The sequence below is a fragment of the Siniperca chuatsi genome, linkage group LG22, assembly GCF_020085105.1.
Source record: "Siniperca chuatsi isolate FFG_IHB_CAS linkage group LG22, ASM2008510v1, whole genome shotgun sequence".
NCBI lineage: Eukaryota > Metazoa > Chordata > Actinopteri > Centrarchiformes > Sinipercidae > Siniperca > Siniperca chuatsi.
This window is the reverse complement of record NC_058063.1, coordinates 12,468,098-12,487,017: the sequence shown is the minus strand read 5'-3', so window position 1 is coordinate 12,487,017 and position 18,920 is coordinate 12,468,098. Positions and strand designations below refer to the sequence as shown.

Genomic DNA, 18,920 nt, shown 5'->3' with positions numbered 1-18,920 from the left:
ATCATTTTAATATGTTGTTACTTTTCACATATCGTCAGTGTTCACTGTAGCTGCGGCGTAACAAAAGAGGCAGTAGGCCTCCTAATCTGAAAAAGTTACTTTTTATTTATTTCGTCACAGTATACAACGTCTCAAAATGAAAAGTATAACGTTGGTTCATTTTGCCAACAAAACTACTCATAAACTGCCTTTTAATACATTTATTATTTATTATACATTTATTAACAGGAAAGTAAGTCAGCTTGGTCATACTATACACAAATATTTACATGTATGTAAAAGGCTTTGAGTTTATAGTGACCTTGCTGTAGTTTTATTTCATGGTACCATCAGTAAATCCTTAAACACCAAATATATACAGTGTATAGCTTAATGTTACAGTTTTGCAGGCTACATTCAACATAATGATTACTACTAAAGGCAACAACCCACTTTAACAACACATTAGGCCACAATGTAACTAACATACTGTATGAAATGTCACTTGATGGAAAGTTTGACTCCCAGCTACAATAATATAAGGAGGGCTGCAACTAACGACCATTTTCATTGTTGATATTCTCATATTGTTTAGTTAATATGTAAAGAAAATGTCTATTCCAAGTTCCCAGAGTCCCAGAGTCTGGGAACAAACAAATTACTTGTTTTGTCCAGATTAAATTAATCAGCTCTAAATATGGCATTGAGAACAATACAAACACAGTAACATCTGTTTTACTTTTCATGAAAATTAAAAAGAAACATTTAAAACAATAAAAAACATGCCACAGTCCACAATATACAGCATGCAATAGGCTGATGCAATAATACAATGATTTCTTAACTGGCCAAGCCAGTTTTACATTATAAAAGGTAAACTCTTACACAAACATTCAAAATCCAATCCAGTGCACTCAGCTTCCTGATGCCTCAACAAGAAGTGAAATTAAGATGAGAACCGTAGCTACCATTGAGAACAATGGGGTCATGTCTTCATGTCTTCCTGGGAGTTTACATGTAAATTAAAAACACATGGTGGGTGTTTTATAGGCTGATTCCAGTATTTTCAGACTACTTGACTACTTTTAGGCTCACACAAAAAGGTTTTTTTTCTGGCAATGTGGAACAGCATTTAGACCTTCATGTTGGAAAATAAAAATAAAATTATTACAGAAAATACAGAAAATATATTTTAACAGCCAACTGGGGGCTCATGACCACATAAAGTCCTGGATATTGCCCTGATCAAGACTATTTCCTTATTCTCCCTTGTATTTCATGTTTTGTTTTTTTATTCTGTTCTCATAGTGCAGTCACATCACTGTCCTTGACCTCACCCCCCTTTTCCCCAGACCAGATGGCACTTCCAGAGAACTCCTTTAGATCTATCAACAATCCAGCCCCTCCACTTGCTTCACCTTTACCTTCCCCATCTCCCACTTTCTCCTCTCCTGTCTCTCCCTTTGCCTCTGGCTGATCCATTAGTCTGGCTTGCTCCCCTGCCTCTGAACCCTCTAAACTGGAGTCATCGTCTGAAGAGTCACCTCCTTTTCCCTTTGTCTTACCACACTGCTCCATACTATCCTCCTCCTCCTTCTCCTCCTCCTGGTCATCTCCCTCGCTGTCACTCACCTGGCTACCACCCTCCTCCACCTGTCCCTCCTCATCTTGGAGTTCCTCCATTTCCTCTCCATCCTCATCAGTATCACTGCGAGGCCACAGCTGGACTCCGAGACATGTCCCCAGAGCTAATGCTGCACCTCTCACCTGGTCCCTGACCCCGCCTTCCTTATACACCATGCGCCGGATGGTATATTCTCCATCGGCCTCCTTGTTCAGCTTCTTGTACAAGAGGATGAGCAATGCAATTAAGACTATAAGGCAGAAAAAAAGGATCAGCACAGTCGTAGTGGATTTGGATTTGGCGTTCTCATAGTCAGCCATGCCTGAGGTGAATAAAGAGAAAAGGGTCACTGAGTTAGCATGGTTACATATTGGGATTTATTAATTTCTATGAATGTTTTATGATATTTTGGGAAATATGCGTATTCACTTGTCGCTCATGCCACTCTTATGTCTGTACGGTAAAAGCTGAAGCAGCTGGTTAGCTTAGCTTAACATAAAGACTGGAGACAGGGAGAAACAGCTAGCCTAGCTCTGTCCAAAGGCTTCAGGCTCCAAGAAGAATTCCAGCACATAGCCTTGTAAAACAGCAAATTGTCATTTTTACACTTACATTTTTGTACAGACTAAACAAACAAGATACAATGTGTTAATTTGTGAGCTTTAGAGGTTCTGGTAGGTGGATTTTGTTACCTTTGACAGAGCTAAGCTACCTGTTTTTACGCTAAACTAAGTTAAGCTAGGTGGCTGCTGGCTGTAGCTTCATATTTACCGTACAGTAACGAGAGTGGTATCAATCTTCCTGTCTAACTCTTGCCAAGAAAGCGAATAAGTGTATTTCCCAAATGTTCAAACAACCGTTTTAACAAAGTAGCCCTTTGGATTTGGAAATTGTTTTTTATGATTTGTTTTAGCCCATACTTGGATGCCACATGGGTGTGGTTTGTCATATAAAACAATGCCTTGTATGCAAGGAATATTAGATGATGCCAGCAAATATCAATCCACTGTTATTCCTGAAATCTTCTCAATGTTATCAAGCTGTAAATCCCACAATACTGAGTCAGATTAGATTAAGAAATGTACTTTACCTCCTTAGAAAAGTCCTTGTTGAGTAGAAAAATCCCACTGGCTTGGTGTCACAGTTACAGGCAGAATTTTGCAGTCAAACTCTGTACTTTTAAAGCAGTTGTGAAGTTTTCATCAGAAGGAGATCCATTGACACATTTATATTAAGGATCTAGAAAAAAGAAAATTAGAAAACTAAATGTCAGTGCATGGTGCTTCCAGCTAAACCTTTAGATGGCTTAACATTGATTTAAATGACAACAGTGTCTTTATAATACCCTATCATCTGGACAAAAGAAAAGCAAAAGAAAAGTTAGATTTTGCAGTGGCATTTCCGGTTTAAAAATACACTCCAATGTGTTATAATAATATTTAGGAAGCTGCTCAATTAACAGAGTTTTCTATAGCCAACTGACATCTAATCCTGACACAATTAAAATAAGAACATCACAGGCTCATAATTGTAATATACATACATATGCTGGAGATGTAACAGGAAGTCTGTATTGCCTTTATCTTGTTTGACTGTAAAATGCCTGCTTGTCTGGAGTGACAGGAAGCTAGCAGACCGCTTGCAGCGTTGCTGGTTTCCTGTCAAAATGATAATTGAGCGGCATCAGTCAGCCTGTCTTGGGAGGAAACTTTTTTAGTCGTGGTTAATCAGACTGAAATTCTTGATCTGAAATTAAGTATTGCAACATAATATTTTATAAAAAAAATTAAAATACAGAGCTGAAGTAAGTGCACTTAAGGTGCAATTAAAGCTGAAATGCAGGAGGATAACTCACCTATAGGCGGTGAATTAATGCCTGCAATACTGTAATTATACAACTATTTCACATGTAAGTCCATCAAGTAAAAGATTCAAGTCTCTAAACTCAGAAATATTGACATCTTTCAGTATGTGTACATGGAGCTGTAATTAAATACAGAAGAGCAGACAAAACATGAGGCATATACATTATGATTTATTGAGAAGACAAAAGGGTGTGCAGCAAAAACGAGTTAAGAAGCTATTCAAAACACGAAAAAAAGGAAGGAATTAAACAGTAATACACTTACCCAAGTTGTGAGCAGAAGATAAAGCTTGTGGTACCAGACGATGCCCTGACTCGTGTTGTTGAACAGTGTGACAGCATGTGAAAACGAGAGAGGGGTTGATGCATGAAATGTGGTGAAGAAGGCTAAGGTAGGTGGAGGCTGAAGGGGGCGAGAACAGATTAAAGACAAACTCAAGCAGGGTGTGGTGTAAAGCACAATGTGCAGTTTATTTATGGAAAGAGGAAGACATACACATTTGAATTTTTCCCTCTGCAGAGTTGACTTACATCACCTTGAGTTTGCAGCACAGGTGCAGGTTACATTAAACAGTATATTTTAAGAACATACATACTCTTTACTAGAATTCATCTGCTGGAAATGTACATGATACAGCACACATTTCCTGTGACACATTTCAAACTTGTACAGTCATATCTGTCAGGTTGTCAATAACACCACAAAGGGGTAGCTGAGGTGAACGTGATCGCAGAGTTTGTAAAAAATGTCAAAATTGAACTTAAAGTTGAACTTAGGTGTTTTTGACATTACACTGAAAAAAGGAGTCCAAAAGTGTTACATGAACCCAAGACAACCCGAGAACTAAACCATGATATAACAAAAATATTAAGGTTATTATTATATACCACAGTTGTAACATTTGAGCCAAAGAGCAGATCGAGTTCAAAAGCTGCACTCGACTTCTGAATGTGAAACAAGTCAGCCACATCCTGTTTTCACTCCAGTGGCCGGGCAGCCACAGCCCCTACACTTAACAAAGACAGCCGTACCAAATCTGTACAGTAGTTTTACACTTTATTAACCAGTCGAGGACACAAACGTGACCTCTGTCTGTGTAATCATGGAAAACTTTAATTTACAGATGGAGAAGAACCGCAGTGTGAAATTGCTATCAAATATTTCACTATTTTAAGCCCAATTAGGATGCCAGAAATCATTTCTATTTTGTGTGAATCTCTACAGTCTTAAAAGAAAAGATTTTTTTTAATTTTTTTTTTCCTTTAAGAGGGTAATTTCCTTTCTTATTTTCTTTTCACCTTATCTAGAGTACTTGTTTTGTGTCTTTGGGCATTTATTTATTCATTTTTTCATTTCTGTACTTCTGATTCTAATTCATATGTTCACAAAATGTTTAATGATGTTCATACAGTCAGTTAAGTACAAAAGAACCTTGGTAACTCTGCAACTCTTCAGTAGAGATTTGCTCCAGCTTGGTCAGCTTGGATGGAAAGCAGCTGGAACACCTATCTTCAGGTCACACTGACCGGTTTTTAGCTGGACTGAGTTCTGGGATTTCTCCGACGCTGTTTCAGTGTCGATTGCTGGATAGAGTGATTGTCCTGTTGTATTACCATCCTCATCTGGGTCCATGTTGCTTAAGGATGATACTACAGGTTCATACAAACACAACTACAACACAGCACCACCATCAGTCATGACATCAGCTGCTTTTATGCATGATGGTTGCTCGTGCGCCTAGATGTAGTGCTTTGCAGAGTCTGCTGAGTTTAGTTTTCTTTTTATAAGACCACAGTTTATTTTGTCATGCCATTAGTTTGTTGCAAGCCTTTTTGCAAACTCCCAGCTGCTGCTGCTGCTGCACGTTGTTTCTCACCTGAAGTTGTACCCCGCTGCCAGTCTTTCACACAGGCCAGATTTAGCTCTGTTGTTATGTCATATAGTGCCCTTTATCTGTCCGTCTTGGTTGGTTGCTCAGTTTGTTTAGATGACCTACTAAAGACGAGAGTACTCAAGAAGTTCAAACTAATAATGGAGACTGCAGTGCTAATGTGAAACTCCAAAACTTTAGAAACTGTTGTATGTCTCTCTATTCTCTGTGGGATTTAACTGGTCACTAATTTCTTAAGAATATTGATAAAGTATGTGAAATCCAGACAACAAATGGCTACAAAAGCCAATATAAAATGTGAGAAATCTTCAGGGTGTTGCATCCTTTATGGATGCAATGTGTGTGTATGTGTGCATATGTCTATTTAACTGGAGTAGGCAGCAGTTGCTTGGCACACAGGCAACACACTCAGGGGCGAATTCACAAAGAATGAATTGCGCATCATCTGAGCCGTCTCAAGGTCCAATTCACAAAAAAATATGGCGCTAATGATATTTCAGTGCAAACACACCCTTAAAGTTGGGTGAGTGCAGCTGAGTGCAATTTGCCATTGTTTTGCGTCTGTTAAATGTTCATCTGCAATTTTCTGTAGTGGTCCCAGTAATATTTGTTCTTAAGGTGTACTGAAGTAGCAGATCACATGACATGGTTAAGCAACGTTTGAGTCAAAAAATGTTACAAATGCAGTTGCAAAAACAATACTTTCCACTCATGTGGAAAGAGATGTTTGATTTGAAAGAAAACTTATTACTTAACTTAAATCTAATACTAACTATTCTAATGATCTAATAACTCCGCCCTGCTCTTTCATTTGTTTCTATCTGTGAGATGTCTCTTTCTATGTCTCACTCTGTATGGAGTGATTGTTATTTGGGGTGCTCTAACTGTGCGCTCTCCCTCGTGCCTCTGGGTGCATGGAGAGCTCTTTTCTCTCCTACTGTTACAGTGCGTAACCATCGTCTCCGTTTCTCACAGAAGCAGGTTTTATGTTGTTTTCCAGTTTCATTCCCTCATGGTGAATATCAGGTATTGTACTGTCTCTGTGCCACATGTGCGCATATGATGTACCGTGATGCGCTGTTGCTTCGCCTGGCTACAGTCACTGCTGCCATGATCACTCGAAAGTCCGGGTGTGACGCCCCTTATAAATGCGCTTCAGTTACCACCAACTCTCTGAAGACGCTAATAATTTCAATCTAACTGCGTGTGGGGATTAGCGCTGGTGTTTGACCTTGTTTTGCAATGAGGCTCATTTGCGCCAAATGTATGCATATTACCTAATTTACATACCTACAAATCGTACCGGAGCACCGAGATGCTGTTTACTTGGCAGGTGCAGTTCACCCTTTGCGTCTGCTTTGAGAATTACACGGTTTCTTTTTGTCGTATTTATGGAGCTTTAGCGGCCGCAAAAGCCGCGCAATCCTTATGTGAATTCGCCCCTCAATGTGTACACTATTCAAACATAACTTGATCACAAATACCACAAATATATGATCATGATCAGAACATTCAGAGAAGCCATCCCATTAATACAAAGGAAGAATTAATGTTTATTGAGTTTTTCACAATGTCGTCTCATTTAACCTGCTACTGGTTTTACAGTTAGTGTTAAGAGGTAAGTGCATAAAGAAATATAAATTACTTAAGTAATAAAGGGATAAGCTTGATGTGGAATGTACCATTGTTACTCAATAACTGAACTAATGCAGAGGTACCAGATAAATGCCTCTAAATGTAGGCCTAATGGCAACAAATACAAAACTAAATAAAAACAGAACTTTCCATCTTTTAGAACAAATACAAATTAATTTGCAGACTGTAGAAAATGTTTCACATTTCATTGTAACTTCTTTTCTTGTGGCTGCAACTGAATTGTTCTGAATAAATCTAGTTAGTGTTAGGTTATACAGTATTTGTATGTACTGCATATAGCACAACTCATTTTAGATTCTTAGCAGAAGTGACGACTACAAAGTCTAAAGTTTGCTGCGCTGCAAAATGCCCATCTGAGATCCTGGTTCTTTAGGGGGCACAGATACTGCAGCTCTTCCACACATGTCAAAAGATGGAAAGAGGCAAGAATTTCTGCGTATTTATATCTAAATAATAACACGGACAAATATCTCGCCTCGTGGTGTTATAGAAAACTTCACAGAGCAGCTGTTCTCTCCTGATAACATGAGGTACAAAATCACAAGTGTTACCTTTTCATTGACTGCAAATACTACACAGAATTACGATACACATAAATATTCAACTACACTCTCATCAGCTATTATTCACATAATTCTCACTGTCAATGTCGTGATTTGTGCACCATCAGATTTTCCTACCATTAACCTTACACACAGCGTCCTATAATGAAGTAGTAAAACAAAGCACACAATGTCAAACAATGAGTTAAAAATTGGGGGTCTGATATGACATCACAGCTTTAACTACCTGATTAAACAGCCCTAATGGTTAAATTTGGGAGTGCTTCAGAGAAAAAAAAAATCATATTGGAGGTACTTCATCGCTTTGCTATAGTATGTAGACCTTCATTAGCTTTAATATAATGCTTTTTATTACTACCATGTGCATTAATTTGAGGCAATGGTGCCATTGCATCTTCTTCAAAGCCCTTCAAAATTAACGCAAAGATTCTGCAAAGCTCAAAGCTGCACTATATGCATCATCAAATAGCTGCTACAATATTCCTTCATATAAAAAACAAAACATTATCTCATTGTCAGAAATCACTCTACGCAGATGACATCCCCCGTTCTCAGCCACAGTCTGGAACAATCACAGAAACAAACCGTGGTCTCGTTTTCATCACAACAGTTGGCCTGATTGTAAGCCACTGTGATTCACAGGTCATTGCTACCCTACACTACATTCTCCCACTCACACAGCTTAAGGTACTGTTGTTTCTAGTAAGGCTATGGTCTATGGATTTAGTAAGAACGCCCTCCGAATGTAGTGGTTCTCTGGCTTGCTCATACATCCCCGTCCTCAATCCGAGCCAGCTGTCTCTCCAGCAACTCGATTCTCTGGCTCTGAGCGACTACGACAGCACGCAAGGCCTTCATTTCTGCTAGCAACTCGTTCAACACATCGTCCTGAGAGAAGGGAGGAGAGAAGACACGAGTCAGAAAATGACTTTGAGCATGAAGAACGTTAGTAAGGTCAATATGTCTCATTCTGTCGACTCACCTCTCTCTTCGGCCTCTCAGTATTTCCATCCGTCTCCCTTGTGGCTACTCGCGGCTGTGGCACCTCTTCCTCGGTCTCCTTGGTGGCAGATGCAGATATGGGAGCTGCTACACTGCCTGCTGAAGGCGGGGCGGCCGCTGTCCCAGAGTCTTGCGAGACCAGCTGGGGTTTGCTTCTGAGGGTGTCTCTGTGCTTGGATGGATGAGCTGTGTACCCGCCGCTCAGAGAGACCAACAGGGGCGGTGCATCCTGCCCAGCAATCCATTCTTCAGCCAGGAGAGCCGGCTCCAAGCCAGCTGTGTCCGGGTAAAGGTCTCCCTGAAACAGATCTGACTGTGGTGGCAGACAGAAATGTGTTTTTATTACACAGCTATGGATAGACTTCCTGGGCATGCAGAAGGCCTGGTAATTCCATTTTTAAATAATAAGTAACATAAATTGGTTATTTTAAAATTGGTTGTACTTTTTTTAAAAGGTTGTGCATGGCTTACCTTTCGTGGTACAGTCATAGAAATTGGTTCCACTTTTCTTTCATGGAGTTTGTAGAACCTACAGAAGACCAGGGAATAAGTAATCTTATTAAAAGGATAAGTCTGGCTTTATTCTGCATTTTTCTTCATTTAAACAAACCCCATGAAAAGAACAACGCCAAAAACATCTCTAAATGCTTTATTACTTATTGATGCTAACTGTGGAACTAAGCCTCAAGCCCAATCCTTCCTACAGAAGATGCAAATAAAATCGAATGTATAGCTTTTAAACAAAGGCTCAGTAACTTCCTGAAGAAGTTGGGCACTGTAGTTTTTAGCAAACATTACTCAAACAGGAGTAAATAGTGTTGGGGACTATTTTCAGCTGCGGATTAATACCCATTTGATGCAATAGTACGTATTTACGGCAGCAGAATTGTGTATGTGGGACTGACTCAAAATACAAAACATGTCACCCAGTGCAATGGTGTAGCTTATTTATGCGTTTTTAATAGTTTTTAGACAACAATGGAGCTCCATGGCACAGAAGAATAAACTATATGAGGCTTTGGCTACACAGGCAATACTTAGTAGGATCAACTTATCATTGTTGTTCGTCTTTCCATGGACTTTGTTGACAATAAGAAAAATATAGAATATCACCAGCCTTTTGAAAATCTTTTAAAGTAATTAAAAGAATATGAAGGAAAACACGACCAAACATATTTACCTGGCAATTTCACACTTGTTGACGTCCACACCTCTTTTACTAAGAAAGCCCGCACCTCTCTGAGGCTCCTTGCTACTGTATAAGCTGAGGAAGTGAACGTACGGGGATTCATCTGTCACTTCAAAATACCGAATGGTGCAGTCCCCCTGAAAGCCAGAAGATTATCTAATTAAGATGACTGTACCAAAAATTATTTTACTTTAATTTTACCAGTTGTGTAAATGTGTGTTCTCTATACAATCCCGAGGTCGTACTTTTCCACACAGGTAGACCATGTTTGTGTCAGGGTCATAAAAGGGTAGAAGAACCCCGTTACTGGTATCCATCTCCTGTACTGCCATTGGCTCAGAGAGATCTTTCTGTAAAAAAAATAAAAAAAAAATTAAAAAAAATATAGAAAAGCAGAAAAACATTGATTTAATACTACTTGTAATTGCTTGCATACAAAATGTGCATTCAACCCGCCACACAAAATGCTGATACTGGATGCCAACATTTTAAAATTGTATTTCCACAACTTCTGTGCATGACAACTACGGTATGTTTTAGGTTGTGGAAATATAGTATTTATGGTAAATATGGCAGATAAACTATGGTTATGGTATGTTTAAGGTTAAACAAGTAAAACACAGGTTCTCAATTTTTCAAGTCAGTCGTAAAACAATAGTCAGGTGCCCATATGAACCTTGAAACAGGTTGTGCTTGCTGCAATCATTTGTCCTGGCCATATTGATTATTAAAAAGATCCTTTCTTAATGAGCTTCCAATTTAAGTAATGGGGGACAAAATTTACAGTCCTTGTTCAATGCAAAAATGTACTCCAAAGTTTCTCTGAAGCTAACATGAATCTCCAACAGTCTGAGTTAGTCAGCAAAGTGGAAATCTTCCAAATTTTTCATTTAATTTTTTTCATGTTTCATTCCCTCTTTGTGTTACTGTCTCTACACTTCAGCTCAACACAGAAACATTGTCCAGGGAAACACAAAGAGTCTTTGTACTAAGAGACTGTAACTTTGGAAGATAGCCACTTGATTTGACTAAGTCAGACTGCAGAAGCCTCATGTCAACTTAAATAAGCTAAGGTAAACTTTAGAATGTATATGTACACAGAAAGGACTGTAAATTTTGCCCCCCATCACTTACAATGAATGCGCATTAAGAAGGGATCTTTTATTGGCCAGTATGAACAGGAGGAATGATTACAACAAGCATAACCTGTTTCAATGTTCATTCGGGAGCCTGACTATTGCTTTAAGACAGACTTGAAAAATTGAGAACCTGTCCTTTAATCAAGTGTTTTACTTGTCTAACCATAAAAATACCATAACCATAGTTTATTTGCCATATTTGCCTTAGGGAAAGATTGAGGTTACGTAAAAATAAACATTAATAGCTGGTCTGTGACGGGATGCAGACTCCTGCATAAAAATTGTACTCGCTACATGCCCATCCACCACCTTGACCAGCACACCCTTACTTTCCGCCCCTGCTAAATAAAGTGTAAATACACTACTTCCTACATTGACACTGAACATTGGCATTGAACATCAATTGTGCACTGCAGAATCGTAAAATATGAATGTAATTCTTAGCGATACTGGGCTGGTCCATTAGGTAAACAAGAGGCAGGTCAGACTTACTGTATCCCACAATGCCAGCTGTCTCTCACTCATACGGCTGAAGCCTGTGGTCAGGATCTTCCCGTCTGAGAGGAACACAGCTCTCATTGGCCTGGTGCCATCGTGGACCTTCTCTTTCACCTAGGAGAACAATTAAGAGAGTGATAAAGGACTAATGTGGAAGCAACATAACATGGTACTGAGTAAATAACCAGCTAGGGAGCACTGTAGGATTACTTCACTGTCGTATGTGTCGTATAACTTATTTTGTATGCATCTGCATGCATTGCAAAAAATGTGAAATAACCTTGAGGATGGTGCCCCTTCGTGGGTCGATAACACGCAGGGCCTTGTCCTTGCAGACAGTACAGACAGCACTGCCGTCCTTGTTCCAGCTGACACTGTAGATCAGGTCTGGGTGGGCATCACTCAGCTGGTACACGAGCTCCCCCGTTCCCACATTCCACACACAAATCACATTATCACAGCCTAGAGAGAAGAAGACACAACATCCAGCGTAGTGGTGTTAGTCCATAGGAGAGGAAACATTTCCAGCATGAAAGTTCAGGTTTGGTGGTAGAGCAGGTCATCCACCAATCGGAAGGTCAGCGGTTCAATCCCGGCTTCCCCCAGCCCACATGTCGAAGTGTCCTTGGGTAAGACACTGAACCTGAGTGTTAGTGTGTGTGACTGATCAGTTAGTTTCTTTGTACTGATGAGCAGTTGACACCTGCCATCAGTGTATGAAGCGCTGTGAAGCGCTTTGAGTAGTCAGAAAGACTAGAAAGGTGCTATAAAAAGTACAGTCCATTTACCACTTTACAAGAAAATACAAACAGGAAGGCAAATAAGAACACATAGATATACATACATACATAAGAACAGCAATGATAGGGCACAACTGAAATACTTAAGATCTATGTATACCAAGAGGAGGATCTGAAATTGCAATGCAAGATGTACATTAGTACAGTTCTGAAAACAACAGGAAGCCAGTGGTGGTTTCTGAGGATCAGAGCAATGTGGTCTAATTGACTTAAAGGTCCAGTGTGTAGGATGAAGCAGACTGGCTGAGTGTTAAACTCTTGATAAATAATACCTATAGGATGTTTTTTCCTTATTTTGTCATTAATATCTAATGTTACAAAGAAATACTTGAGTTTTGAAACCAAGTTTATAGGGGCTTTAATCTTATTTATTTTAGTTGGTCTTTGATTTCATCATGTTTTACCACCTTCTGCTTTGTTTCTTATATTGGATTTGCTCACCCTGATGCCACTTCTAACTCCATTATTTGCCAAATTGTAAATTAACATCATTGTAGCTCAACAATCTATCTCTGTGGCTACTTGAGATATAGATTAGATGTGTTCATTTCATGTCAAGCCTCAGCCAAGAGAAGTAATGCACTTACAGCTTATAAACAGAAATTGTAGTAACAGAAGACAGCAGCTCACATTGTTGTGTGAGGTAAACATCTTGTACATCAAAGTCTACATTCTCTGCTTGTTAATGCATTTGTGTGTGTGTTTGGGATACACGTGCTAACATATGATTTATTTGAAATGAAACTAAATCGTATATATAGTGTAATTATATAAGTCATATTCTCCCTTAAACTTGCATTGCATGCTATGAATTGCTGAAGGGGGAAATCCAATTGTATAATGCAGCAATATCTGAACTGTCTGTCACTGAACACCAACACAGTAAGATAAGAGCTGTTCTTCAACTCTCACTATTTACAAACACATTGGTATATTTTTTACGTGGCAAAACTGACTTATATTTGATATATAAAACTCCTTTTACATGGTCTGCCAGCACACACCCTTCTTTTTGTTTTTATGTAAATGTATGTAAAACAACTTATAAACCACACTGGTCTTGTTGCACAGCTGCACAGTTTAATTTATGAACCATGCTCTCTACAATGCACAGGTAAGAAGAACAGTGTCTAATCAAATCATCTAATTATGGGGCACCAGGATGTGATAAATGATGTTTACCTGCAGTCAAGAGGATGTTGAAGGCAGTTGGGTGCCAAGCCAGGATTCCCACTCTTTTACTGTGTCCCTCGAGGGTCACAATGGGCTCAGTCATTGGACTCGTCAGGCCCCCATCTGGGATCTGCCACACCTTTAATCAACAAGACACAGTAATGTATATCATGATGGATCCATTCAGGTGCATGAGAGCTGCTGATGTTATATATGATGCATTAATATATAATAGCTTACATTTTCCTGCCATAAATTAAGTCTACAGTGTTTATTCCCACAATTTTATTCTTGGTTCAGGCACTCTGAAGAGTTGAGCTTCTTAAACGAATGGTTTTGGGAAGTACTTTTATTTGCTTTCTTGTGCCAAGAGTTAGAGGAGAAGATTGATACCACTCTCAGGTCTGTCTGTTCAATATAAAGCTACAGTCAGGAGGTTAGCTTAACTTAGCATAAAGACTGGAAGCAGGGGGGAACAGTTAGCCTGACTACTCCAGCACATACAGTACTGTAACCCCTCGTAAAAACCACAAATTGTCATTTTTACTCTTCAGTTTTTCACTCTTCAAAAATACATATTTTTCCTCTTACCTGTAGTGCCATTTAAACATCAAGTTTTGGAGATATCGTCCCGTAGAGATGTCTGCCTTTTTTGAATATAATGGAAATAGATGGCACTCGGCTTATGATTGACGATTGGTCGGTGTAGTTCGGTAAACAGAAAATACTTCCTACACGAAACTGCTTACAGCGAGGTCTGTGGATTATCTTGAGTAACCGGGTTATGATTTCTGGAAAGAGTTTTTCAAATGTATTTTTTTTTTGGCGCTTTGAGCACCACAAGCCGAGTGCCATTTAATCCCATTATATTAAAAAAATGCAGATATCTTCTACAGTTGATATCTCCAAAACTCTGCAACTCAGACCATAACAATCTAGATGGATAAATAGCAATACAGGTAAGAGGAAGAAAATTAATTTTAGATTTTGGGTGAACTGTCCCTTTAAGAGCTGCTGGTAGGTGGAATTTGCTGCCCGAGGTAGGACAGAGCCAGGCTAGCTGTTTCCCCCTGCTTCCAGTGTTTGTTCAAAGCTAAGCTACTCGTCTCGTAGCTGTAGCTTCATATATCCTGCACAGACATGAGAGTGGTATCATTCGTCTCATATAACTCTTGGAATAAGCGTATTTCCCCAAATGTCATAACCTTAAAAGTATTTCTTTAAGGTTCTCTGGATTGACTGCATGTGAAACAGATTGAGCACTTTAACCTCTGCAGTCTTTTCAGAATTGTATTATTGTCAGAATGAAAAAATGGCTTTTAAACAGCATTTACATGATGGGACACTAAAACACTAAGAGCTCTTTAATAGCAACAACAATAGATTACGTCCTTTAACCGAAGAAGAGAGAAATTGTTAGAGACCTAGTTTACACAACTGTGGTCAGGGTAGCCTGTGTCAGACATAACAGCAGGTGACACAGATAACTGATAAAAGGCCACAAACCACCAGCACACAAGCTTGACAAGCCTTGAAACTGTGAACCTACCTTTACTGTGCAGTCCTCTGAGGCACTTGCAATGATGCTGTCGTCATGAGGAGACCACTGGATGTCCAGCACCGGTGCCGCATGGCCGCACACTGTGGGACAGGACTGATCGATTCTGCCGCTCTGTGGGAGAAAACAAAAAGTCCAAATCATGACACTGTGACAGCTGGTAGAGAAACACTACAGGAGTATAACCTTTGCCAACTACTTGTCTTGTAAAAGTGCTGCACATGCATTAGTCAGACATGGAGCGGGGCGTCAAAGAGTTGCTGACATATTGCTCTTAGTAGCAGAGTGCAATATAGGAAACAAGATAGAGGCTTTTAAAAATTATTGATCCACTGTTTATGTGATGCTAAATGTAATATATGGTATGTGTGTGTGTGGGGGGGGGGGAGACCTTGCTGATCGGAACAACGAGGAAGGCCCCTCCTCCACCAGCTTCGATGATAATGGCAATGAATTTGGGGTTGACCGCACAGAGCGGACTGTCCCCCGTCACGCGGGACACTCTGACGTCGTCGATGCAGTGCTCTGCTTTCCACGCCTGCGCAAAGACGTGTCGGAACTTGCTCTGCCTGACCACACCTCGCCTGAAAGACATATCTGTGGAGAACAAAAAACCCAAAACATGACAAGTGAATTATATGGCAAATTCAGCTGGAAACAGTGAAGAGAGGAAACAAGAAAGCAAAGTGGTACTTAATACTTTCTATCATAACTTTATGTAAATGTGATCGAATGAGTGCAACTGAATTAAGTTGAAATGATCAGGTGATCAACAGAAAATTAATCGCCAACAATGTTGGTATGTGATTAATTGTCTAAGTTCAAGAAAAAAAATGCTTGAGAAGCAGTCTGTGGTTACAGCTTCTCAAATGTGAAAAAATGCTCGTTTTCTTGGTCTAATCTATGGATTACATCTATAAACTGTTGGCTGAGCGATGTCACCTTGGGCTCTGGGAAATTGTGACATTTTTTGATAATAAATAATCATTAGTTGCAGCCGTTGACTGAACTACCTGTGCCAAAGTAAAACATACGAGGTGCAGATGACTTTGTAATACATTTGTTCGATAGTTCAACATTTTAAGGCCATTAAATTCACATTAAATAACAGGCACTATTGCATGCTTCTTCAATGTGTGACCACAATGATATAATGATATTTTCATTTTATTTTATAAATATGTTTCACTGGCAACCACATATTAATTTGTTTTTTTAAGATAGAAACATGGATGATGCACAAAGACTGAATTGGTTATTCACATAAGACACATCAGAAAGCCTGAGAGATGAAGAAAAAAGCCCTTTATCAGGATAAACGTTTGGCTTGAAGCCTTTATTTTCTTTCTTCTGCTATTTATTTTAAATTGTTTGTTTTTCTTTAAGTTTTGTATATGTGTAACTGTAAGATCTCTTGTTATACTTTTAATGTTGGATAAATGGTTGTGTTTTGTAATCCCATGTGGGATGGGCTGAATGCTTGACAGGAAGTAAAAACTAACTAACTATATACACATGCTAAATGTGTCATTTTTAGTCATTTCCATTCCTAAAAAAGTTGAACAAATGAACTTTGTTATGGCTTTCTGCATCTGTGTACAGCTAATTAAAAATCACTGTACATTCAATTATTTTTCAGTTTATTTAGTGAATCCCTAACATCTTTAGATTGTCAGCGAGAGAGAAAACGGTTTGTCAAAACATGAAATTCTTTCATGGTGGGAGTCTGTCCTGGAAAGTACAGTCAGGCTTCAGTGGACAAAAGGGCATGATCCGCCTGAAACCAAAACATGTTGTGGCAGTGAGGGGGGGGGGTTGGGCAGTCTGAGCCAGTAACTCTATATGCCATCTATCCAATGCTTCACAGTTGTCAAATTGTATTTTAGCAGGTATGCAAGCTGTAGTCTACATTCTTTCCAGTAGCTTGTGAGGATAAAACTGCTCCACACCCATGCAATTTTGTATAGTAGAGCCCAAGACTGTAACTGTGTTCTCCTATTGTATAATGGTGCTTTTAATTTCCTGCAATATTGTTACAAAACATTCACACAGTATTTGTCCACCATTTAGGTGAGGGTTTCTATTGTTGTCTGCACACAACACGAGCAAAATATGGCTTTTGCAAAGAGTAACTACAGGCGTGCGCAACAAAGAACGTGTATTAAATGCGTAGTTAAACCCAGAATGAGACATTTCAAGGAAAATGGCAAGGTTATTATTTTCGAGTACAATAGCATACCTGGCTTTTGAACGCCCTCTCCTAATTGGAAAAAGGATCACCAAAGACTCGGGCGTGACAAGAGGAGGCCAATAAAATAATCCGCCGCCAGTAACAGTAATTTAATCCTCTCCTGTGTCCAGGCAGGCGTTCACGTCGATTGCGCAGACCTATAACAAAATACGTCCATTAGAAATAAAGACCCATTCGAGTTATGACCACATATTCCGCTATTCCTGTGTTGGTTTGTCAGTAACTACGCATGTCTGATGTAGTAAAAGCCTAACCTGATAGAGCATGTCCCGTGCTGATATATGGCTGCGTTAAATGATGCACGGCGACGCTGAATGGAGCGCGGCTGATGGTGGTGATGTGGGAAGAGATGCAGACCGTTTTCGCCCCGTCTCCCTTCACAAACGACTGATTTGAAGCGATGGATTGAGCAGAATCCCAGACACTTCCGCTCATGGCAGGACATATCAAAGACACGTAGGAGCCAAGAGGGATATCATCCGTTTACATCCAGATTCATGTCTCCCAGACCGGATGTGTACGTCGCAACTGCGAAAACGGCCTTAAACTGGAGGATGAATTATTAGCCAGTTTAATGTACAAACTAACTAATTAAAGACATACATGTTTAAGTGTTAGGTTTCACCTTACCGCGCATGCGTGAAACAGAAGTACATTATTTTCAATTTGTATATACCAGTTTTTTTTAACCCGTGTCGACTTTTGTAAACTTTCATTAGTTGACAAAGAGGATTGAGCAGAAAAAAACATGTCTGACTAAAGTTTCAACTGACTTTCAAAGATAAAGGATAGCGTAACTTAAACCTAAGGAGCTTGTGTGCTTTACGCCATGGTTGAGGTTATGGCGAAGGTATATACACCCACACTTGACGCGTTTCAGTGTTTTCAAGATACTTCCTAGAAATGTACTCAGTCAAAACATTTTATCCACAAAAGATAGACCTAGATAAAAAAGTAAGAACGAATTAGGGAAAATTGTAACTTAATCAGAACAACAAATTGTAATAAAATATTAATTTCAATCACATCACTTATGTTAATAAAGATTCCCTTAATTTCAATACATATATTTTTCATTATCTAAATATTTTCATTAGTCTTATTTAGCCACCTTTTGTTACTTGAATAGGGGTAGACTGAACGTGTTGTGCAAGGCTCTTCAGCGCCACCTAGTGTTAAATATGGCATAAGGCAGGTTCATTATTTATTCCCAGCAAAGTTGTGCTGTGAAGTCCGTGAGGTGAATGACGGTGTTCGCAGGAGGTAAAACAACGGTAACACACAGAAATGTCGTTACAACACTCATAGAATACAAGAATCGTTAAAGAAAGCTTTAAATACTCTGGTGTGACTTATATGCAACAGGTGGCTCCGTGGCGCAATGGATAGCGCATTGGACTTCTAGACGAGAGCGAAGTGATTCAAAGGTTGTGGGTTCGAGTCCCACCGGAGTCGCATTTTTGATCCACTTGGGAATATTGTGAATTGCATGAGAGAGTAGAGTTAGTTGTACAACAAACTTAGTAGAGTCCACTTCTGTTCGTTTTTAGTACAGACTCGCGATAAAATGCTAATTTTGAACAATCAAAAATTCAACATTAGCTAAACAGTAACGTTATACATAACGTCAACATAACCGATTACTACCATTAACATTCGCTTTTATTTGTAGTGAATGCGTGCTAAATACTGTAGTATAATTTTTAATTTAGTCGCCTATTATATATTTAGC

The 18,920-nt window shown here is 39.2% G+C and overlaps 2 protein-coding genes and 1 non-coding gene across 4 annotated transcripts; 1 reads left to right on the top strand and 2 right to left on the bottom strand.

Moving 5' to 3' along the window:
• Positions 1-185: 185 nt before the first annotated feature.
• Positions 186-3,889, bottom strand: si:ch211-119e14.1 (retrotransposon-like protein 1). 2 transcript variants are annotated; one of them, XM_044183327.1, is made up of 4 exons: positions 3,733-3,889; positions 3,147-3,261; positions 2,694-2,842; positions 186-1,925 (listed from the first exon to the last, which is right to left on the bottom strand). In XM_044183327.1, exon 4 carries the CDS (start codon positions 1,921-1,923, stop codon positions 1,282-1,284), a length of 642 nt encoding a protein of 213 aa, XP_044039262.1. In that variant the 5' UTR covers positions 1,924-1,925; positions 2,694-2,842; positions 3,147-3,261; positions 3,733-3,889; the 3' UTR covers positions 186-1,281. The 2 variants fall into 2 exon arrangements, with proteins under 2 accessions (XP_044039262.1, XP_044039263.1); XM_044183328.1 differs by lacking the exon at positions 3,147-3,261 and having other exon boundaries at positions 3,733-3,882.
• Positions 3,890-6,892: 3,003 nt separating this feature from the next.
• coro1b (coronin, actin binding protein, 1B) lies at positions 6,893-17,653 on the bottom strand. The gene is made up of 12 exons (XM_044183325.1): positions 17,443-17,653; positions 17,177-17,325; positions 15,329-15,534; positions 14,929-15,051; positions 13,389-13,518; positions 11,687-11,868; positions 11,401-11,520; positions 10,015-10,119; positions 9,761-9,906; positions 9,052-9,109; positions 8,561-8,893; positions 6,893-8,466 (listed from the first exon to the last, which is right to left on the bottom strand). Exons 3-12 carry the CDS (start codon positions 15,530-15,532, stop codon positions 8,344-8,346), a joined length of 1,524 nt encoding a protein of 507 aa, XP_044039260.1. The 5' UTR covers positions 15,533-15,534; positions 17,177-17,325; positions 17,443-17,653; the 3' UTR covers positions 6,893-8,343.
• Positions 17,654-18,555: 902 nt separating this feature from the next.
• trnar-ucu lies at positions 18,556-18,643 on the top strand. Its single transcript is given in 2 exon segments — positions 18,556-18,592; positions 18,608-18,643. It is a non-coding gene; the product is annotated as a tRNA-Arg (tRNA).
• The last annotated feature ends 277 nt before the right edge of the window (positions 18,644-18,920 follow it).

What these genes read in the sequence shown, in the direction of transcription:
- coro1b (XM_044183325.1), bottom strand. Translation starts at nt 15,532, where the DNA reads ATGTCTTTCAGGCGAGGTGTGGTCAGGCAGAGCAAGTTCCGACACGTC. An exon ending in AACAAGTGTGAAATTGCCAG is followed by an intron (nt 9,110 to 9,760) that starts GTAAATATGTTT and finishes GGTCTTCTGTAG; the next exon opens with GTTCTACAAACTCCATGAAA. An exon ending in CTGAGAGGCCGAAGAGAGAG is followed by an intron (nt 8,467 to 8,560) that starts GTGAGTCGACAG and finishes CCCTTCTCTCAG; the next exon opens with GACGATGTGTTGAACGAGTT.
- si:ch211-119e14.1 (XM_044183327.1), bottom strand. Translation starts at nt 1,923, where the DNA reads ATGGCTGACTATGAGAACGCCAAATCCAAATCCACTACGACTGTGCTG.